Source organism: Engystomops pustulosus, chromosome 6, assembly GCF_040894005.1.
Source record: "Engystomops pustulosus chromosome 6, aEngPut4.maternal, whole genome shotgun sequence".
Classification (NCBI taxonomy): Eukaryota; Metazoa; Chordata; class Amphibia; order Anura; family Leptodactylidae; genus Engystomops; species Engystomops pustulosus.
This window is the reverse complement of record NC_092416.1, coordinates 35,660,782-35,684,976: the sequence shown is the minus strand read 5'-3', so window position 1 is coordinate 35,684,976 and position 24,195 is coordinate 35,660,782. Positions and strand designations below refer to the sequence as shown.

General features: G+C 41.6%; 1 protein-coding gene across 1 annotated transcript; it reads right to left on the bottom strand.

Moving 5' to 3' along the window:
* Nucleotides 1-4,417: 4,417 nt before the first annotated feature.
* LOC140134892 (myelin protein zero-like protein 2) lies at nucleotides 4,418-24,107 on the bottom strand. Its single transcript, XM_072155688.1, has 6 exons — nucleotides 23,953-24,107; nucleotides 18,957-19,111; nucleotides 10,218-10,428; nucleotides 8,189-8,330; nucleotides 7,627-7,698; nucleotides 4,418-5,709 (listed from the first exon to the last, which is right to left on the bottom strand). Exons 1-5 carry the CDS (start codon nucleotides 24,005-24,007, stop codon nucleotides 7,650-7,652), a joined length of 612 nt encoding a protein of 203 aa, XP_072011789.1. The 5' UTR covers nucleotides 24,008-24,107; the 3' UTR covers nucleotides 4,418-5,709; nucleotides 7,627-7,649.
* Nucleotides 24,108-24,195: the final 88 nt, after the last annotated feature.

The window sequence follows — 24,195 nt, the reverse complement described above, 5'->3', positions numbered from 1 at the left end:
TTTTATGTGAACTGGAGTGTAATTGGAGAGTGAGCCACCACCTGACCCGGGAATGACAAAACCCCTGGACAGGAAGGGGCAAGGCATCTTTACCACCAGGTCTGTTCTCAGTACAGACCTCAACTCTCTTGGAACCCAGCTCTCTCACAAGAGAGTCCTTAGAGCACATGCTCTCACTATAGAGCACAGACTTTGAGTCACTAGAGAGATAGTGTGACACAGCTTCAGTGCCACACACAGAACACCCAGGACAAAGCTGCAGCTTCCAGTATTGGACACAGCTACCTCCCAGCCTGCACCTACTACCAGGCTGGTGAATCTACTCCTGAGGATCACTCTCCATGACCACTCCAGTAATCCAAAATCTCCAACAACCCGGAATCTGTAAACAGAACGTTTGCCCCGTAGCCTGCAGTCGTTCCAATAAAAAACTGTGAGTTACTTTTGCACAAAGTTTTGCACGACTCATACTACAGACACCTCAGGGGTTGCCCCAGGGAGATCAAGTACATCAGCCTCTCCCTCTACATTTTCTTGCACACACCATCTGCTGGAGACCTGCCAGGCTGTAGGAGAGCCTTCGGGTCCCCATACTAAGCACCATGACCACAGCGTGCCTAGGCCACAATCGCCAGCCACTCCGGTATTCTGGGCCCCAGCTGCCTCCAGACCCCAAGAAAAGGCTAGGCCACGGTGTGGGATGTTGCAAGGGGTGAAGAGCGCTCACTCTCCCACCCCCCTGTACTCACCCAGGATCTGGTCCGGACGAGCACCTGGCCATGTTAATGAGCCCTAAGTGTCCCTGCTTTATCATGATGGATTTTGATGGTAGAAATCCGTTAAAGGGATTTTCTAGAATTGAATATTGGAGATCTAGGCAGTACTAATCTCAACCACTATACAATTTACGGTGGCAACAGCTCTGCCAAGTTTTTCTGTAGCTTTAGACCACAAGTGAGTTTGATGCATGCAACTCCCATCTTGTGCTTGCTGGAACATCCGTCGCGAACGCTCATAAACCGACTGACATGCTAAGTTCAGTCCCGGTTTATGAGCATTCGGGAGGGACGTTCCAGCAAGTACACAATGCGAGTTGCATGCATCAAACTCACTCATGGGCGTTGGCCAAAATGAGTTGTAGACGGTTATCCAAAAGGTTTTCCAAAATTTGTATTTGAAAGGTTAAAATGTTTCTCATCCCGTATTCTTATGCTGTATTACCATGATAGGTGAGGTGTCCAATCACTAGGAACCCAAGATAAAGACGGCAGACTTAGAACTCAGATCCATATTCCCTGTACTGTGGAGAGAAAAAGAAAGCTTCAAACCAACCCAGGGCTCATCACTTGAATCCATCACTCAAGGTCCCGCATGCAACCACCTAGCTAGATTAAGAGACAATCTAGATTGAATCTATGGAGTCCATATTTGGTAATATTTCTGCACTACCTTTTGTCCCCTGGATGGGGGGATCAGTCGCCTGCTACATCCTTCCAATTCAGAGATAGACTTCAAGAAATGCTGCAACAGATCACTCTTCCAGGAGGAAAGAGGGTGGTGGTCTATGGACAATAAAACCAACGCAGGGGTGCCCCTATGAGAATCAAAGCAAAGAGTATTGCAAAGATTGATTACATTACCCTATTTATCCTTCATCAGCGACCAGTCCCACCATGAATGCATCATGGAGCCCCCTGCAGCATGGCAACGCCAATGGGTGTCTGACAACTCCGGGAAAATGCAGTGTAGGACCGGTGAAGTCCTGTACCGTATGTATAAAATGTTATCATTCAGTTTCAGATTTTTACACAAGTCAATTTGTTAGCAAGAAAAAAATCCTTGTCCCAAGTGATTTGTGAAAGGCTGTGACCCAACTGCTATGTCACCACAAACAGAAGGGCTAGAAGGTCACCGGTGGTTCCCTGGAAAAATCTGTACAGGATAGTGAGGTACAAAAGCTACTTAAAGGACATCTACCATCAGGATGAAAGTCTGTATGCAAATTAGCCTGAGGGGTTCCAGGTTCCATTAACACCTACGGAGCCTGGAGCCCCTGAGGCTGATTTGCATACAGTCATACATCCTGGTGGTAGAGGCCCTTTAAAGAGTGGTCATTGGTCACAAGTGGTTGTCTGATATCACTTGTCTAGCACAAGCGGTTTTTGAAAAATTACCAAATTGATTGAGTAAATCAATAAAGTTTTATGTTTTTGGAATTTTTGCCTGTATAGAATAAAGACGGAACTGCTGACTCCCAAAATTAAGTGTTTTATGAATATGGTAATAAAGACAGGCGTTGGGCTATGTATGACATTGCATGATGTGTTACATGATGACACGTGTAGAAGGCTTTACATAATGCAGCAACTCAGAAATCGTCCTCTCCACCCCATAGCAAACAGGTCCATCAGGATTCTCACGTACAGGGAATGAAACAGAGTCATTCCTGGGAAATAGATCAGGATGTTAAGAGGTTTGTTTCCTTCTAACTCCTTAGTTGCCGTCAATTCACACAGTGGAAAAAATACCCTATTTAAAGATCCTAGCAGCAGGATACTTTTTCAGTATATTAAAGAATCTGCTGTCAGTATCTATATATTAAAGTGGTTTTCCAGAATACGGGCAACCCAGTGGGTCTTGGCACAGTAGTGGTAGAAAAAATAAATGTGTACTTACCATGGTCCGGCTCCAAGTTTTCCCCACTGGTACTAACTTTATTCTACCCTATGTCCAGCCAGCTGTTCCAGGATTACGAGTGGCCTCCTCGGAGCATAGGACATCACTAGAGAGGAGCGAGTATACTCATCCGAGCTTGATGCTCGTTCGAGTATTAGCGTACTCGAAACGGCTCGTTGCTCGGACGAGTATTTTGCCCTCTCGAGAACTCCTCGAGTCAATGCAAATTGTCTTCTGATAAGTTAGCAGATGTATGGAAACATCTGCAATGTGTTCTTCACACATATTGTTCTTCATATACTATTGCGAAGATCACAGTTCTGCACTCGTGTCTTCTGATAAGTTAGCAGATGTACGGAAACATCTGCAATGTGTTCTTCAGTGAAGAACACATTGCAGATGTTTCAATACATCTACTAACTTATCAGAAGACATGATTTCTCAATAAAATGACACATTGAAAAATGCTCGAGTCTCCCATTGACTTCAATGGGGTTCGTTATTCGAGACGAGCACTCGAGCATCGGCAAAAGTTTGTCTCGAATAACGAGTACCCGAGCATTTTAGTGCTCGCTCATCTCTAGACATTACTTCATCTGACCACAAGATGTCACTTCCTTTGTTGTCCCCAGGTCCACAAAAGCCACTCATAGGACAAAACAAGTCCTAAGACCTCCCACAACTACCTGCTGAAAGCCAGGCTGAAGCAGGAAGTACCAGAGGGACAGTGGAACAGGAAGCAGGGTAAATATCCCTCGTTTTATTTTGCTGGGGGGGGGGGGGGGGTTATGGAAAAACTTCTTTAAAGATGTTTAAAATTCAAGAGTGATAATAAAGATTTCCATTGCTGCCTTCATATATTTATAGAGTTTCATCCATGAAGAGCATTATACAGTATGTACATTGTATGGTATTATCTAAGGAGTACAAAGTTCACCACACCTCAGTGTACAAGACCCAAGAAATTCACATTCCTTGTCGTTTATAACATTCTGAATCCAATCGACTGGACATTTTAGAATAGAGAACGTGATACCAAATACTAAAGGCTTGAAGGGAAGCAGTCAGCACATTTTTAACAAATACAGCTAGTAACAGGTTTCCGTAGAACCTTATTAACTAAATGCCAGCCTTTTTTTTTTTAGCTAAAAATGGTTTTACTCACATCCCTATAAAATCCATTTTATCTTACCTGACATACAGACAGATTACAGCAACGAATCCAGCGGCTCCTCCCATCTTTACTCAATTCTACTCCTCCCCATGCCACCTTCTCACCATGCAGCACTTCTTGTAATGTGACCACATTGATACCCACTAAAATTTGCAATATCTACCCCATGTTTGTATCTAAACACATGAAATCACAGCATTCCTCCATGGATTTCTATTCCCCCCCCATCCTCCATTGAGGCATGTTGTGAATTCATGTGATCAGATACATACACGGTGTAGATTCTGGAAATGTTAGCAGCTAATTAACCTTAGATGAATTACCCATTGTTTTAGGACTGATTAAGCACCTCCATTGGGACAGGGGACTTTACAAGACCTTATATCTTTTATCTTTATCTTTTATAATACACATTGCAATATGTTTGACATATTTGTTTCATCATAATCACATTTTCCAATGTAGCATGTTTATCATTGTCGGAAGTTGTATGCATTTGTTTTTGAAGATAAATAAAAGTGAAGATTAGAAAAAAAAAAGTGTTGGCTGTGCAAATTTACAAAGTTTCCTAAAAGAACCTTTATTAAAAGTATTGTTGCCGTAGAGTCTAAGCAACTTATTCATACAGCAGACTGTTCTGTTGCTTCTATTCACAAATATCACAACTTGTATATTTACAGTATAAACTTAAAAATATGTTTTTACATTTTTTAAAAACACTGAGAATTGCTTGTATACAAACTCACTATATTTCGTATAACAAATCACATGAGACTTAAAATGAATTCTTAAAAGGCAGTTTTGTACAACAAAACAATAGGAAGATCTATGTAACAATTAGCAATTTGACTAAAAGCAGCAGAATTTGACGTAGCAGCAAAGAGACGATTCCAAGAATCAGAAGAGAGCTGTAAAGCTAACAGGACTATTGTATGCTTATTGCTTAAAGGGGTTGTCCCATCATACAAAGTTCTGATCGGTGAGGGTTTCCGTGACGGGACCCCCACAGATAACGAGAACGATGTCATCTCTATGCAGGTAATGGAGATAGCCGAGCACCGTACTTGGCAATCTCCATCAGTGCCATAGAGATGAATGGGGCAGCCCGCCCATGCGCAACCGGTCGCTCCAGTCATCTCAGGGTGCAATAAGTTTCTCATGATCCATGAGGGTCCATCACCAAGACCCCCACCAATCAGCAAGTTGGGCCCTATCCTGGGCACAGGCCCCAAATTGCTACAATGGGACAACCTCTTTAAAGGAGATGCATAAAAACATATACAGTGGGGCAGTAAAATATGCAAAGCTCCTTTACAGCAAACATATAACAGTCATAGAACATGTCCTGCAAATTGTAGCATAAAGTAATAGTAAAGGGATACAGCAGTATTAAAAAAAAAAAAAAACTAGCCATGGCTACGACTGGCCAAAGGGACACAAACATGAATATTGGGTCTGCTCATTTCTCATATCTACCCTATAAGTTAATGGGCTTTTCAAGCAATTACTTCTGAATGTCTAGTCTTAGGATAGGCCATGAAAAGTTGATAGGTGGGGGGGCTGCAGTAATGGCCTTTGACCACTACACAGAGCCTGGAGCCAAATGGCTACATATACATTCATTTACACAGTTATAGATACAGATCACACAAGTAGCCCTGGAATCAGGCACTAAGCCAAACATGGGGTCTTCGCTGACCATCCAGAATGATGCTAAGATCTTGAATGCAGACGCCTCAATTCTTCGTCAGTAATGTATGTCTGCCATAGAAGCATCTTCCGATAATCTGCCAGGGTGCGCAGATTTCTTAGGCAGTAGGGCAGGATTAAGAAAAGGCATCTGGATTCTTGACGTAAACCTGTGGGAGATAAAATAATAAGAATGTAGGTAAAAATAGGATGCAAATTTAGTCTCTTGGTGGGATTTGGGGGAATTTGTTGCATAGTGGCGTGTCCTTGTCTTTATATGTAGTAAGTCTATTAACTTAGTAGCTATTAGTTCGATCTTTCCACCCCATCAATTCCTTTCCCTTTCATAGAAACTGGGATGTCTACAGAGAACACAAATTGGGAGACTATCAGAGAACAGTATTTTTCGGACTATAAGGCGCACCATCAATTTATGCCTGCTAAAACGTCTAGGTTTATATACACTCACTGGCCACTTTATTAGGTACACCATGCTAGTAATGGGTTGGACCCCCTTTTGCCTTCAGAACTGCCTCAATTCTTCGTGGCATAGATACAACAAGGTGCTGGAAGCTCCTCAGAGATTTTGGTCCATATTGACATGATGGCATCACACAGTTGCCGCAGATTTGTCGGCTGCACATCCATGATGCGAATCTCCCGTTCCACCACATCCCATAGATGCTCTATTGGATTGAGATCTGGTGACTGTGGAGGCCATTTGAGTACAGTGACCTCATTGTCATGTTCAAGAAACCAGTCTGAGATGATTCCAGCTTTATGACATGGCGCATTATCCTGCTGAAAGTAGCCATCAGATGTTGGGTACATTGTGGTCATAAAGGGATGGACATGGTCAGCAACAATACTCAGGTAGGCTGTGGCGTTGCAACGATGCTCAATTGGTACCAAGGGGCCCAAAGAGTGCCAAGAAAATATTCCCCACACCATGACACCACCACCACCAGCCTGAACCGTTGATACAAGGCAGGATGGATCCATGCTTTCATGTTGTTGACGCCAAATTCTGACCCTACCATCCGAATGTCGCAGCAGAAATCGGGACTCATCAGACCAGGCAACGTTTTTCCAATCTTCTACTGTCCAATTTCAATGATCTTGTGCAAATTGTAGCCTCAGTTTCCTGTTCTTAGCTGAAAGTAGTGGCACCCGGTGTGGTCTTCTGCTGCTGTAGCCCATCTGCCTCAAAGTTCGACGTACTGTGCGTTCAGAGATGCTCTTCTGCCTACCTTGGTTGTAACGGGTGGCGATTTGAGTCACTGTTGCCTTTCTATCAGCTAGAACCAGTCTGCCCATTCTCCTCTGACCTCTGGCATCAACAAGGCATTTCCACCCACAGAACTGCCGCTCACTGGATGTTTTTTCTTTTTCGGACCATTCTCTGTAAACCCTAGAGATGGTTGTGCGTGAAAATCCCAGTAGATAAACAGTTTCTGAAATACTCAGACCAGCCCTTCTGGCGCCAACAACCATGCCACGTTCAAAGGCACTCAAATCACCTTTCTTCCCCATACTGATGCTCAGTTTAGGCATGTAGACATGGTCAAGACAATCTCCTGCAGTTCAAATGCACCGAGTTGCCGCCATGTGATTGGCTGATTAGAAATTAAGTGTTAACGAGCAGTTGGACAGGTGTACCTAATAAAGTGGCCGTTGAGTGTATAAGGCACACTGGATTATAAGGATGAATGACCAGCAGGTGGCAGACCTGTGCACAGTTCAAGAAAGCTGTATATATAAGGCGCACTGGACTATAAGGCGCACCTTTGATTTCTGAGAAAATTAAAGGATTTTTTGTGCGCCTTATAGTCCAAAAAATATGGTACATAAACTAGGATCAATGTCCTGCTGGATACATTTTAGAAGCAGCAGCACAGCCAGCTATATAAGGTAGCTGGACAGGTTTTACAGCAGCAAAAATGTATATTTTTCTAGAAAGTTGCTGTTGTTGCAATTTAGAAAGCATTTAAATAATTGAGGATTACAATTATTCTTCATTACAGGGATTCCAATAAAATTAAAACTTGTGTTAATTATTTCACTATCTATGGTTTATAGTCACTGACCTTCTTGATGGCATCTCCTGGACTCACGCATTAGCATTCAGATCATGTGACTTGTCATTTAACTTTTCTCTACTGAAAAAGTAAAAAGTAATTCATCGGTTAGTAAAATTTGTTCTGTTCTGACTTATCAAATGATCAAAATTATTTATTATCAAGAACTGTATGCAAATTAGCCTGAGGGGCTCCAGGCTCCATAGGTGTTAATAGAGCCTGGAACCCCTGGGCTCATTTGCATACAGTCCTTCATCCTGGTGGTAGATGTCCCTTTAAATTAGAAGGGGTTGTTTTATTGATACGATAGACAAAATACAGTTCATCAATATCAGTGAGATCAGTGGGGGCCGACCCTAGCAACCCCCGTAAGCAACTGTGTTTTGTCCGTTTCTGGTGCCAGAGTTATATCGGTGATTTCTTATGATAACGTTTTTAGCGCAAGGCTAGGTTACAGATTATGGGGGAGATTTAAGTCTGCAGATACACTGCCACAATAATAAATTCGGACTCTCCGTAACTTGTCATGTCATTATCTGATAGTAGATACAACAATTGTATCAAATCTTACCATTCCATCACGGATACCGCGGTGCTGTGAGTCCTGTTCTTGCGATAATATCGAAACAATACCACGGCTATTACTATGAGAATTATCACTATGCTGCCAACCCCAATGACCAGCACCAGCAACAGGATCTCCGAAAACTTCACTGTGAAGACATGGAGGGCAATGTCAGGTTACAGCAGAGATGGGAACAGCACAGAGAATGGCTGACACACAGAGCTAGCATTGTTACAGCAAGAAATAGGCTGCCAGGAGGGAAACTGATAAGACACTATGTGAGAACTAGAGCCGCCATGGTCCAGGATCATGTGGGGCTTTTAGTCACAGACTCATACAAGCATTGTGCCAATATTTGTACTGGGTTATGCTCAGAATACAAGTGATTTTAGTCAATAGGAGGGGTTTTCACACAGATTTTTCAGAAAAATCCATATCAAAATCCTCAGTGTGAACAAACCCCAAGAAAGTGGAATATGCAAGTTAAGAAGTGCAATAATGTTCAAGGTGCTAAATCCTTGTCTTTTTTAAATCAGGTAATAAAAGGGTTATTTAAATTCCCTGGACATCCCCTTTATTATAGAACATCATCCAAAACATTCGGAAAGCAAAACCTCCCCATTGTTTTTTTTGCACATTGCAGTCAACCCAAAGTATAGAGCAAAATATGCATTTTCACAATACAAACAACGGGGCAAATGTATTAATCTGTTTACAGTAGAATTCAGTCTTATTTGCACAAAAAAAAACCTGTCTACCTTCAAACTGTCTGAAACCTTTGATAGATGTGGCACAATCATAGAAAAAGTATGACAAAATGGTGTGGTCTATTAAAAGAGGGTGTGGCTTCACAGGAAAAGTCAGTGCGTCAAAAATAATGCTAATCGGCCTGTTGGCCTAAAATAAGACATCTACAGGCAGTCCCCAGGTTACATACAAGATAGGGTCTGTAGATTTGTTCTTAAGTTGAATTTGTATGTAAGTCGGAACTGTATACTTTATTATTGTAACCACAGCCAAATTTTTTTTTGGTCTCTGTGACAATTGGATTTTAAAAATGTTGGATTGTCATTAGAACCAGGGTTAACAATAAAGCTTCATTGTAGACAAGTGTGATAACTGTTATAGCTGTTTATTGTAGCCTAAGGCTAAAGTACAGTAAATTACCAACTACAAGAGGTCTGTTTGTAACTAGGGGTCTTATGTAAGTCGAGTGTTCTTAAGTAGAGGACCGCCTGTTATAGGAGTTTCAAAACACGACTACACCATCTTATAATATGACAAATTTATCATCCAGCATCAGACACTTCTATGAATCTTGTGCAGCATAAGTGTGTCTACTCTAAACCTTAAAAGGGGTGTTCCCATTTCGGCAAATTAATGTTATTGTTTGTATAATGAAAAGTTATACAATTTTCCAATATACTTTCGGTATCAATTCCTCATGGTTAGATCAGTGGTTGCTGTCATTCTTTAGGAAGCTTCATTATTTATTTCCAGCGCTACAAAAATCTGGCCATGGTCATGTTATGTCAAACAGGTGGGCGACTCATTAGCATCATAGAGAGTAATTTTTATTAATCCATGGCAGACATAGCACCACAAGGAAATATTAGTTGCTTTGCAGTAGTGGGTCACATTATAGGAGGTTCTGGTGGTAGCCTGGGGCCCCAAGCCTCCAAGGGGGCCCATGGCCGTCCACCAAATTTTATACTGAGAATAACCTATAAAATCCTCTTACATGTGTTCATGTTTTAAATACACATGTACACAGGAGCCATATAAGGCCTTTGAAGGTCCTCCAAAGGTCCTTAAACTGCAGATTGAAAGCAGCCAAGTATAACATTTATCTTTCTTTTGCAGGCCCATAAATATCATGGCTGACCACTGCTCCTCCCTAGTGGTCCAATCCCTCAGCAATCACGCAATACAAGATAGTAGTCACCTTCAAATTAAAACCTTTTAATGAATAAAACATAATAAAAAGTTTTTCATTATTGGTTAATCCTATGTAGATCGTCTAATGACTACTTGCCTTGGTCAACCACGCTCACCACAATCTCTCCCATTTCTCCGTGAACATCTGGTGGATTCTTGACTTGACATAAGTAAGTCCCGTTATCGTTTTGCTGGATGTTCCTGATAATAATAGAGGCATCACCGCTTTTAAAGTTCCCATCCCACAAGACACGGTTAGAAAAGCGACCATCCATAGGATAGAAGGGCTGCCGATGGTAGTAGAAAAGCTAAAAGAGCAAAGGAATGGAAGAAAGTAAATGCATTGTGTAATATCAGACACATCCCTACAGGTTCTCACACCAAAGAGAAGGAATCAATGAGTTGTTCCCCATAGATAAATAACCTCCTCCCCATATATGAATGGCTTCTACTAGCGACTCCTACTTTTTCTTTCCATGACCTAGAATTTATAAAAGAACCCAAAGACCCTGAGGCTCATCTGACAGGTTCCTACAATTCATAACATGACTATGGCCGCCATTTATTTACTGAAAACTCTGAATTAAAGGGGAGGCGCTGAAGTAAGACTGTTGATAAAAAAGCCATCCATACTACATCTCAGGCCAGTCACAATGAGAGCTGAAATAAATGTATATTTATAAGCCTTTCACTATCAATTCCTTTTAAATTGTTCTCTAGTCCTGACCATGGCCTTAGTTTTAGCAAAGATATGGCTCTCTACTGTAAAGTGGGCATTCACAACCATTTAGTTTCAACCCAGGACCTTCCACATGACCCACCAACAGTAGAACTCAGGACTTCCCATGTCCTGATGGCTTCCTGCGGATGGAGGGGGAGTGCAGTCATTACTGTATGTATGCTCCCACCATAACCACTCCAAGGCAAGCCCACCATGCCAATCACTGATAATCCTGAGAAAGTCCTTGCGGTGAACTTTAACCGAGTATGTATAAAATCAGTGAACATACCAGTGGCAAAACTAGAAGCTGATGGGCCCCAGTGCAAAGTCTGTGCCAGGCCCCTCCCGAATATAATGTATGGTTTATAGTAATAGTCTTCTCGTATGGGTAAGTAACACCATAAGGGGCCCAGGTGGGATCACCCCCTAAAGTTATGCCCCTGCTAGGACCTTAGGGCAATGGTGGTAAACCTATGGCGCAAGTGCCAAAACCAGCACTCAGTGTCCTCCTGTGGCTACTCCGGACGTCACCCAAGCAAGTACAGGTAAGGAAAGTACAGGTTTAGGTTTTTGAAGAGCAGCCCCTCCCAACCCCAAGATTTTGTTTATAATGTCTGACAACCCCTTTAAAGCGACACCTTTCTGGGTGCACAGGAGAAGCGAGAAGGTGTGGACAGAACTGGATTATCACTGGAGCCCCTACTCTGGGCCCTAGAATTCTTCCTTTTCAGGGAAACTATGATATCAATCTGAATTTCTTGTATTGGTGTCCTCAGGGTGCTAATAATAATTCTTTATTTATATAGCGCAGGGGTCAGGAACCTTTTTGGCTGAGAGAGCCATGAACGCCACATGTTTTAAAATGTAATTCCTTGATAGCTGTGCAATATGACCATGTCCCTCAGTAAATGGGTAGCTACAGCACATGCCCCCAAGTACATAGGTAGCCACAGAACATGCCCCTCTGTGTCACAATAAGTGATCAGCGTTATGTATATCTTAGACAGACACAGCGCTGATCACTATTTATTGAAGATTTGTCTGTGAGCCAAAGGCAGCCATCAAAGAGCCACATCTGGCTCCCGAGCCATAGGTTCCCTACCCCTGATATAGCGCCTACAGGAAACAATAAGTAACTGCTTAAATTGCCATGTTGGCACATAGCGATAAATAAGTGGGATTTTTTGTAGTCTGGGGACTCGGTATCTAAAAGGTTCACCATAACTGCAATAGGGCCTTATACTTAAACTGTAATAAAAATTTTTCATACCAAACTTTAACAGGCTATCCGAATTCTGTCATTACCAGTTAGTTAATTTTTGCACCAAATGGAGCAGATTTATTAAAACTGCCAAGGAACTATGGGCCAAGAAAGAAAATAATTAATCTTTGAAGGAATCTTTGAAGCGATGAAGTTGCAGTTTGCGAAGGGGGTTGAAAGGTCCTTTTTAAGGTCTATAAATTATAATTTGATTGCTGTTTAGTTACTGCACCAACAGGGAGTCTGCGAGTCTGAAACCCAACTCTTGATGAGCCATTTATATAGACACCATTATCCTAATAATGAAGAAAGTAAATCTTAGGATATATACTAATTTCCAGACAAGGGAAAGTGACCTCTGCCTGCAGGACCTGTTGTACAACTTTCTGTGGGAATATGTACAACTCATTGCATTTTTTGTGCAACACACTACATAGAAGCTAAAGGAATCTTTCACATTTAGAAAAATTACTTTTTAACTAGGTTAAAAGGTTCATTCTGCATAACAGATCCCAGCCTTTGTGTCCTTTACGGGCATATGAATGTTATAGAGGGTGCGCCCTACCATGAGCCGTTCACCTGAACATACGCAATACTGGCTTAATGTAGATATGCCTTCAGTTCTAATGACTAATGTAGAAAAGAAATTGTTCATTATAGCAGCTGGATTCTGCTGATCACTCATCCATGAAGGTGTGGAGGAGGGAGGATATCTGCCGAACGTTGAGTCACTAGATATCCCAGAGATAAGAGGTGGATTCAAAAAGTTATTATAGAAGGAGGTGGTGCAATATATTGGGCAGAGCAGTATGACCCAGACTAGAACTGGCCATACAAATTAGATCAACTGTACCAGTGTGCATGGAGGTGTCCTGGCAGTCATAGGTTTCCATAATGCAACCCATCCACTTACTTGGGTGGTTGGGGGAACTGGATAAAACTGATATACAAACCCATATCTTACCAGTATGCTTAATTTGTATTGGCTTCCTGAGGATGCCAATATATTTGAAAGCTATGACAGACAAGGATACGATAGACTTCTTTCTCTGCCATTCAGAAGCAGAGCTGTAGGGTACTAGACAGTAGTTGTGGAGGGGGGAGAACTGTCCGGAAATGTTAAATGACATCTACCACCAGGATGAAGGATTGTACACCAAGCACACTGACATACTGGTGTGTGCCCCCTCTGGGAGGATCCGCTCTTATTTGCTTTTTATGCCCCGTTTTTTTTTTTTTTTAAGGCTTTTAAAATTATGCAAATGAGCCCGAGGGGCTCCAGGCTCCATAGTTTTTAATGGAGCCTAGAGCCTCTCAGGCTTATTTGCATAACGTTTAAAGCATTTTTTTCCCTTCTAAAAAACCAGGGCATAAGAAGCTTAAAGGAAACCTGTCACCAGGGACCTCATTTTCACTAAAGACAGATCTCTGCCTTTTCTAAGCATTTGCATTACAATATAATTGTGTGTTATAACTTTTTCTTGCATCCTGACAAAATCCTGGGGTAGTCACAGGGCTTGGGCTTTTATTTGGATGCATTTCAAAAACAGCATGTGACTTGTCTGAGCTGCAGACTGCCTTCATATTTGCGCTACTGTACAGCTTGTCCCACCCCCACTGATGTCAGCTCACCAGGCTGTGACCTCTGAGAATGAACAGGAGGGAGGAGCTGTACAGGAGCACAAAGGTGGGGGCGGAGAGCTGAGGAGTGAGCAGCACAGACAAATAGTTTTTTTGGAAATGCATCCAAGTCCAGCCTCTGTGACTACCCCAGGATTTTGTCAGGGCGCAAGAGTAAGTTATAACACTGTAATGCAAATGCTTAGAAAAGACAGAAAGGGAGATGTGCAGTGCAGGTGTGATGGGCTTCTGCAACCTGTCTCTAGTGAAAATGAGGTCCCTGGTGGCAGGTTTCCTTTTAAGGAAACCTAACATTTGATATGATGCATTATGAAGCAAACATACCTTGTGAATGCTGTAGCTACACTGATGCAGAATCATATCTTGTTTAATCCCTGGGCTAAGTGGTTTTGCTGAAGAAACAATTATAAACATTCAGGACCTTGGGAAAGCTGGATCAGCATGGCTGCCAAGATAAACACATTACACACGGGAGCTTGGAATTAAAAATTGAGGTTAGTCAAGCATGACTAATCAACCTGAGCTGGATCACTCATACACAGCAGCTGGGGGATGGTGCAGCAATTGATTATTCTGTCTGGCAGGGAGAACAGAGATTGCATCATCTTCTCCTGCCGAGAAAAACTCTCCTGCTACAAGAAGCGCGGAAGCAGCCATAGAAGGGGCAGAGCCTCATTATCATAATGTTATATCTGTTTTAAACAGCAAAACCACTCAGCACAGGGATTAACCAAGATATGATCATGCATCAGTGTAGCTACAGCAGTCTCAAGGTATGTTTACTTCATAATGCATCAAATCAAATGGTAGATTTCCCTTAAAGAAGAGCGGATCCAGCCAAAGGGGGCACACACCAGTATGTCAGTGTGCTTGGTTTACAATCCTTCATCCTGGTGGTAAATGTCCTTTAATGCCTTTTGTCCTTTTGGAATAGAAGCATCCAGGAGGTGTCTGGTAATGTTTTGTTCCTCTAACCCACGGGTCAGCGAGTAAGTGTTCTCTGTGGGGATAGAATTGGCAGAGTCTCGGTAAGGAGAAGACATAGATGTTCAGCTCGACCAAGAACTCATGTGCAAAAGGAGAGGTAACATTTAGTCCAGCATTTCTATATGTAGTGTTTATTATATATGTTTATTTTTTCCAAGGATTTTTTTTACCGTAAATTAATTATATTCTAGAAGTAGAACCATATCACACAGGAGCTCCCATATCTGCACAGGGTAACCTGATCACATACAGTTATTTTTGCACAGACAATAAGTCTCCAGTAACACAGACCCCTCATTGTAGTCTATTCCTGTGACTAGCAATGCTAGATGCTTACACCGAAATCACCTTTCTCCTGAACACAACTTCTTACTGTTCAAAGTAACATAGACAAATAAAGTTTACTAAAGTAGTAAACAAAATTACATATATATCTATCAATAATTTTGTAAACGGGTGTGGCTGTAATTGCACTGGCCAGTGTAAAGAGAATGTTATTTTTAAACTTCAAGGAAGATTATGTTAAAATTAACCTTAAAAAAAAAAAGTAAAAAAGTAAAAAAAAAAGTAAATTACTAAAGTAAAAAAAAAAAAATTATGTTGAGAATTGGGTTTTTCCCATTTTATCTAGAAATATTTTTTCCAAGTAATTTGCAATAGTTTTACAACATTTTCAAAAATTAAGTGCCAGTTTAAAATACAATTTATCCAACCCAAAAAAAAAGCCCTCACCGGGCCGGATTACTATTGGTGGGGGCCCCAAGGCGCAAAATCTGGGCACCCATTGAATGGAGTCCAGACAGGGAACAGCAATCGCTATATACACCTTCCCCAGCGATAACTATATACAGCCTCCCCAGCAATCATTGTATACAGCTCCCCCAGCAACCACTCTATATAGCCCCATACAATAACTACATACAGTCCGCCTATAATTACTGTATACAGTCCCTGATAACTATAAACAATCCCACTATAATAACTATATACAGACACCTATTATATGTACCCTCCTAGGTAAAATAATAAAATTGTACTCATCTTCCATTGTTCCCCCAATGTGCGCCGACCTCCTTCCCTTCAGGTGTCAGGGTAGTGGATAACGGACGCCGCCATCTTTGTATACCTCCCACGATCGTCTTATAGTTCCCTCACTCTGCCATAGACTGCAGTCGGAGCACACCTGCACACGGCCCAGGGAGGCTGGACCCCAATCACCCACATTTGGTGGAGGCCCCTTTAAGGGCGCCCCCCCCCCAATAATCCAGCCCTAAGCCCTCATACAGATATTTTTTGTGAACAAATGTAATGCAATGATAATATAATTTAATAATTTTGTCCTGGTCCTTAACAGGATCTTCTAGGATATTACTTTTTTGATTACTTATTCTTCCGACAGTATCACAACTGTAGGATTCAGAAACCTAAAGCAGCTGCAGCACTCCAATTGTGTCTGCTTCACGGGTCTTTGAGGTTATGTTGTTTTAGTCGCATGGTGTTTTTTTAGTTTAGTCCCACATTCAGGTTAATGGGGCTGTGCTGTAATACCAAAAACAGCCACTATACAATGTATAGCACTATGGTGCAGTCTCTTTAAACGGTTGATCACTGGGAATACTTGGATAAGTGGCCAATTAAAGAGTTATTCCAGGATTTTTTAAAGAGGCTAGTATAAGATAATCACAATGTTAATAAATACTATTACCTTTGCATTATAAAAAAGGATCTGATCAGTTCTTCCTCCGCCCTCTAAGCTCAGTTTCCGTTTTCTAGTTTTATAGCATATACAGATTATATTTTTTACTTGCAGGATTTTGTGAAATTGCTCATAATCCCTTCCTCCGCCTACCTCCGAGTCCTCCACCCAACTCACAACACAATAGTAATGTCTGCAAACCTTCACGGGACAATAGCCAGACATCCGACAAAACCTGCGGCACAAATTCATCCGCGCTGTGGGCCTTCCCTGCAGCTTTTAACCTTTGCCACATATTGTAGCCCAACAAACTAAAAACAAAACATAACAACCGACTTTGTGTTGGTAAATATCATGGTAGTCAAAGGGGTTGTACCAAGTCTGATCGTAATCCCCTATTCACAGGATTGGGGATAACAATCTGATTGGTAGAGCTTCGACTGCTGGGAACCCCCACCGATCACAAGAAAGGATCCCGTTCTCAATAATGGAGCGGCAAGATGAGACACTTCTATTATGGTTTAAGAGGGACAAACTAAATCTTCAGGAATGTTAGTGAAATTAGTAGCAATTATAGACGAGCAGAACCAAAAATTTAAGTTCACCGTCCTCCATTTGACAGCTCCCCTTAACCCAGACATGTTGCTTGATGGGATGCAGAGCTGCCAAATAGGCAGCTTTACCCCCTCTAGCAACTAGACATGGCTGTGATTGGCCAGGTGTACACCTGGTGGATACACCTGGCCAATCACAGCCATACCTAGTTGCTAGGGGTGTAAAGCTTCCCAAAAAGGCTGCTCTACAGCAGTCCGGTTAGGTGGAGCTCACGAACTGAGGACGCCGAACCTCAAGTTCGGGTATGCTACCAATCCCAATGAATGTGGAATGTAGAAATATTCTGCTAGTCTGGAGTAATAAAAACAGGGTGAGTACTGATAATAATGAGATCAGGTAATTGTATTTCATGGATCACAATAGTTTAACCACCACCTTCATCACAATCTAATCCTTTCCTTTGTTTACTGTTACTGTAGGTTTTTAGGTTGTTGTCCCTTTAAATAAGATAAAAGATAAGATAAGAACAAAAACCTTACTTAGCTGAAATAATAGTGTAGCTTCTTCCCCTATATCTAAAATCTTACCAGTTTCTTCAACTTTACTAAAGCTCTGCATTAGAGATAAAGATTGGTTTAACATAGAAAGTAGGTAGGATTTTTGTTTGCGTTCAATGTTATTTAGAGATAAGTTGGTCAAAAACTTTAGATATCTGGGGACAAACAGTCCCCTAATGTCCTTATACACAGAGACACTGGATTTAACCAAAAAACGCATGTGCTGAATTATAGTGGGAAAACCACCACTGGGAAACTGAAGGACCCCGCTGTCTGATGTTTTTTTAGATGGTCGTAACCTTTAAATGTGACCACAGGAGACATGTGATCCAGTAATTAAAACCTTTGTGGGGGCATTTATTATTTTTAGTGCAGGTTTTTAGACTGTGATTATAGATTATCTTACAAGGACTTAATAATTTGGCGCAGGGTCGAAAGAGTCTTAAATGACTCATTAACAGAGGCGTTTTCAAGAACTTAGTGGACTTACAAAAAGTAAGGGTGCAACACAAATCGCACCACAAAAAGTTGTCTGTGCAGGAAAAGTGTTGGAATTTAAAAGCTGCGCCTCAATTGTGCGACCAAGCAGGGAACAAGGAGCTGACTGCACATGTCAGACCGGAGAGCAGAGACAGTATACAGGTCGTTTCTATGGAAACTGTAAGTGTAGCAGGAGCTGGCAGTGCACAGGGATGACTTTGATTTCATGAAAAGGGGGCAGAAGATTTAATGACACTGAGTTAGTAAAGTGATAAGTGTGGGGAGATAAGGTATAGTGAGGTCAATCTTTGTCACCAGAGAACCCCTTTAATTGGTGTCTTCAGGGTGCTGGTATCAAAGAAAGCTGTGACAGAGAAGGGAGTATAAATCACAAATTAAATTTCTGTGTTGGCACTTTGCGATAAATAAGTGGGTCTTGGTTATAGTTTGGGCACTCGGTCTCTAAAAGTTTCGCCATCACTGACCTATACCTTTAAATATATGTTTTCATTATTTATGTGAAAGAGCAACAAAGTATCTGGTGGATAAAGAAAATGGTACTAGGCCAGCATGGAATTGTTATTTGATATAGAAGAGAGGTTTACATGTTGCTCACCCCTTATGGATTTAGGTTTATGTTTCTGTAGTGAAACATTTTTGCAATCTATTGTATAAAACTTATAGGTTAGACTTGATGGACCTGCATCTTTTTCCAGCCTTATACACTATGATACTGTTGTTCTTGGCATCCCATTGGACGTGGCGCCTACTCTCACAATGTCGTATTACAACAGAGCTGTAGGATACATGTACTTACAGGCAGAGAATTCACACCACCACCTTGTCTGGTGCACGTCTAACCTTCCTCAATGTATAGAATCATAACAAATCAGGAAAGATATTTAACTTGAGAACCTCAATTCAACTTGAGCACTTACAGACATGTCCTTGCCACCAGCAGGAGGACGGAATATCCAGGACACCGATACGTCATCACTCAGTGGTTCAGAAGAACTGAATGTGCACTTCAGTCGGGTATCTGTCCCATTTTTGGTCTGGAGCTCCTTCGATGTATAGACATCTATTGATGAAACTGAGGAGAAATGGGGAATAACGCATTTACATTACAAATCTCAATTAACCTTGACACGGCATTCACCCCTTTTAAAGAATGGGCCATTATTGTGTCTCAGGTTTTACCAACTACATCATCCTGATAGTTGTCTACTCTAAGGCCTTGTTCACACAGAAAAAAAACACTGCATAAGCTTTTGAAAAAATGTTTTTCCTCATACCCTGTGGTAAAACACAGTAGGGTTCTGTACACTGTCCATGGTTGTAGCAAGCTAGTGTCCTATCATTTTACCCCAAAAACCAAGGCATATCAATTTTTGACATGCCACTGCACAAACGTTCTGACCCTGTGGGCTTATAGTTAAGTGGAGCTTTTGGGTTTCATTGGTGTCCATCATTCTAAACATCCTGCACTTCCATTATCTTCAGAATTCAGATGTTGGAAAACAGATGAGAAGCTGGTGCCCAGACTGGTCATACAGTTTATGGCAGCCTTCATTTTGTGACTAGTGAATGGATAGGATGTTGAAATATCTTTCATTGTTGGTACAACATGGAAACCCACTACACTTAGTATAGGGGATAAATGTCTGACTCTTGAAGTTCTGTTGCAGATACCTGCTTAAGGAATGTACCCCTAGATTGGGGGCTGGCTTTATTAGATGTGAAAGGGTTAAAAATGTGGGTACTATTGCACTGTAATAGGGACGTTGGGCTGTCCCTTTAAGATGTGCTCTTACCCCTCCCCTGTTACTTACCTTAGACGCCCTCCCCTCCTACAGGATGTGGGGTTCTTCCTCTCACTTTCTCTTTTAGGTGGACCTCAAGGTGCCCCGCCAAAAGTTAGTGAGATGTTATGTTTTATAAATGCTTTTCCTTTGTATCTTATAGTCAATTTCAAGTCACAGCAGGTAGAATGGCAAAAGATTTGAGATGGTGGTTTCTCGGTTGGCCGACTTTCCAACTGGGAGTCCATCTGGACATACAGTTTCCAGGGCTCAAAATTGTGTTATTGTATTCCTAGTGCCTGATAAAAAAAATTGTGACCTAATCTTCCAGCCAGCAAGAAGTCTCTGTTAACTTAACTGTTTAAAAAAATTGCCCGTAACACAAATATCAGAAAAGTTTTTTAACGCATTGAAAACGCATGCATTTTTGCATTTTACCATGCATTCGGCTGGTTTGAATCTGCATTTCTTCATGTGTGGAAGTGTAAGCAGCTGTGTTAACGTTTTCACAACTGCTTAAGGCCCCTTCCACACTAGCGAGTGTGATGCGATGAACTCGCATCACACTCGCAACGCAAGCTGCCGGGAACGCACGGCCCGAACGCTGCACCGCGGGAGTGAACTGACATGCTGAGTTCACTCCCGCGGTGCAGCGTTCGGGCCGTGCGTTCCCGGCAGCTAGCGTTGCGAGTGTGATGCGAGTTCATCGCATCACACTCGCTAGTGTGGACAGGGCCGGCGCTATGGGTAGGCAAAGGTGGCAATTGCCCAGGGCCCCCTGAAAGAGGAGAATCTCTTCTTTCAAATGAATCTTGAATTTTGTTTCTAGGTGCTCTGGATCCAGAGATATTCAGGTTTAAAGTGAGAATATCAGGTGCCATTTTTATATATAAATATCACTCCCGACGGCAGTTCAACAGTTATTATCTCCATTTTCCTAAAACTTAGAAACACAATAGACAATAGACACACATTTAGATTCATATAAAAGAGGAGATTCTCTTCTTTCATAGGAAAAAAGAAGTGAGGTTCTATGTGTCACAGACCCAGAGATACAGCCCCCTGAAGTCCCCTCCCCCCCTCCAGATTTGGAGGACACAGGAGCTGCTGCACCTCACAGATACTGGAAATATTCACTTTATATGTTACTACATTTTGAGAAAGGATAATATCAACTAATATTCATGTTTTTAACCCTTCTCTATGCAGAACTGTCTAAGAACACACTTTCTCTCTTATTCCCTTCTATTTTGTGATAGTTTTTTGTTGTTGGGAAAATTGACTGACACAATGAACATTCGATCCTCTTCACCTAATGTCGCTATTATATATTAACACCGCAACCCAGAACATGTCCATAAAGTTATATGTAACACCAAAAACACACACATGTTCTGGAATAAAGTTTTTATTTCCCATCATCCTCCATTACTTACACCTATGTTATGACGTTCTCACTCTCATTCTTATGAAGCGCGGAGGGTTCTGTTATTGTGCAGCTAATACATTGGCGCACATCTAAAAGTGACTTATTATCTCATTAGCTTGGTTTATGGATATATAGTTATTTATTTGGGTAACCATTGTGTAAGGAACATACAATGATAGATCTATGTGAATTTTCTGCAGTTCCATTTGCTGCATATTTTGGTGAATATACACATGTGGGGTCTGTATGATCTCCTCACATCTTACTGTTTTAGGAAAGTAGATTTTCTTTATATAAGTATCTGGATTTGTACATATTTTAGAGGAAATTTTGAATGTTAATTGCCAAATGCATCACCTGGTTGTCTGCTTTCAAAAATATATAGGTTTAATGGCGTCTTTACTTTTTATTCTGTTTTATTGCTATATTTTGCAGGTTGTGACTGTGTAAAAATTTGTAGCTGAAAATCAGATATCTAGTTATTACAGTGTTAGTGATATTATGTGGATTTATTTATGTGAACATATCAATATGGGACATTTGTGAACTCTACACATGTCCACCTATTACATTTAGGAGATGTGAAGGTAAATATTTTCTGTTTGGAACACATTTTTTGCCATCAAAGTCAAATTTTAAGTATTTTTTTGTAAAATGTTTCATTTCGAATCAAAGTTGCATGAAGGCGCCTATGTCTATAAACTCTTTGATGCTATTTTGAAAATGGGGCAAGTGTCTGCTTTCAGAAAATATTGGTCCCTCTCCCCAATGGGCCTCACAAGTCTAATCAGCCTACCAGTAATTTTTTGGAGTGTGGGAGGAAACCAGAGGACACGGAGGAAACCCACGCAGACACAGAGAGAACTTACAAACTCTTTGCAGATGTTGACCAGCTGTAGTGCTAACCACTGAGCCACCGTGCTGCCCATCAATCTCCCTTTCAGCTATCTATCTCCTATAAAATTCTCCAAAATTACAGTTTGTTTTTCCATACTAAAGGGAGCCTCTTGCTGACTGTGACTGGTCATAAAATAGTTTTATTTTGGGGCCCCACTTTTAGTTTTGCCCAGGGCCCCACTTTGTCTAAAACCGGCCCTGAGTGTGGAAGGGGCCTAACTTCCAGAAATGAAGAAAAACAAAATCAAATCCGCTAAACACGTGGTTAACATGCAAAAATGCATGTGTTTTCAATGTGTTTAAATCAGCACCAAGAACCAATACCTAGCTGTTCAGTTGATTATCTGGAATGAGCATTTTTTAACATGTGTGACCGAACTACTCTCTTTATCCTATAAGATGCTCATCTTATATTCTCAATAAACTTCGGATTAAACATAAAAACGCACCATGTCGCCAAACCCATGGTGTTATGTTGCATGCCCTCCAGTCCGGGGCTAAATGCATCTTGAGAATGGAGCAGTGGTGTTCATGACTTACTACTGCTCCATTTACTCAAATGGCATTTCAAAAAGTTGTCATCCCGTAGAAGTGTCCATCACCTCACTATTCACCAGGGGGGTGCTGAAGAGTTTCACACGCAATTCAAGCTGCAACAGGGAGTGTTTTCTCCCCTAATGCAAATTAGTTTAGACCCAAAGGCTGCATCCACACTTGCTTTTTCATTGCATTTTTGGACCGCAAAACATCAGGCAAGATGCATCCTATGAAAGCATATTTGTTTCCACCAAAACGCATGCCTTTTGCACAAGGCATTTCAAAACTGTATTCAAAAATGCAAAGAAAAGGCAACGAAAATGCTGTGAAAAAAAGATGTGAATGCACCCAAAAGTTTGCAATCAGGAACAAACAACACATGTTTTGCATGATTTACTGACAAAATACATGTCGCTCATTCCCAATCGCAAGTGTCTAGGTCTAAACGCATCTGCGATAGGGACAAGCTCCTCCCTGCGGTGCTTGAACGCAATTCAAATTCAGAGTACAAGTCGACAGCGCAGTTTACCTCCCTCATCCTATAAAGAACACAAATATTGATGCTGTATGGGGGATGTGAAGAAAAGAGATGAGCAGACCACCTGGTTTTTATATTTTATATTTAGTCTAAGGGTGAGGTCACATGTATGCGTTTTCAATCCGTTTTTGGCCCGTTTTGCTTAAAAACGGATTGAAAACGCATACGTGTGCCATCACCCTAAATCCACTTCCAACTTTTATTCAAAAAACTGCATGTGTGATTCCAGCCTTAAGTCACTGTCATGTTTCCCCATTATAATATATTTACAGATTATAGTACTTCTATAAAACGCTGTATTAGGAAATGTCTGTTCACACAGTTCCCAAATATTTAATCCAAACTGGAGCGTCCCTTTTAGAGCCACATTGTAATGTAAGTGGATTACTCCATTGCCTGTGGAGCGCAAGTGTTTGCCTTTGCAGCTGTCAGACATGTATATAACACGGACAAGACAAGACTTATCAGTAGGTAGACGTCAGAGAGAGGTTGTACCAGCAATACTCGGCCTCAGCTGACCGGCCAAACTACTGACCACAGCTTCTACCTGATCTATACACCCCCTGGTCAGAGTGCAACCACTCCCTGCAATGAGTCACAGTGCACAGGGGAATGATAGTGTTAATAATCCAAAATCAACTATTTAGGCTAGAGTCTTCTCTGGATTATAACTTTCTCATTTCTTTCCATAGGTCTCAGCATGTAGAGATAGGTAACTTGTATGGACTTACCTGCAGCAAACAGGGCTATCCGGACGGCAAGAGCAAAAAGGTTGAGAGCAGTCATGATTGTCGCTGTGAGTTTGGAAGCCTGTCCCTCCGGAGGAATGCCTCTACAGGTTCGGGGGAGTGGTGTTCCCACCTGAAGTGCTGGCTCCAGTTACATTGGGAGGAGTTAGGATTTACATTGAGTCAAAGGCAGGTGTGCCGGTCACATTCAGGACGGAGCAGAATGTGGAAATACAATGTCACGTT

Coding starts and splice junctions, on each gene's coding strand:
- LOC140134892 (XM_072155688.1), bottom strand. CDS start 24,007: ATGACTGCTCTCAACCTTTTTGCTCTTGCCGTCCGGATAGCCCTGTTT. Junction 19,112..23,952: donor GATAGCCCTGTTTGCTGCAG/GTAAGTCCATAC, acceptor ATTTCTCCTCAG/TTTCATCAATAGATGTCTAT. Junction 8,331..10,217: donor GGTGAGCGTGGTTGACCAAG/GCAAGTAGTCAT, acceptor ATGTCTTCACAG/TGAAGTTTTCGGAGATCCTG.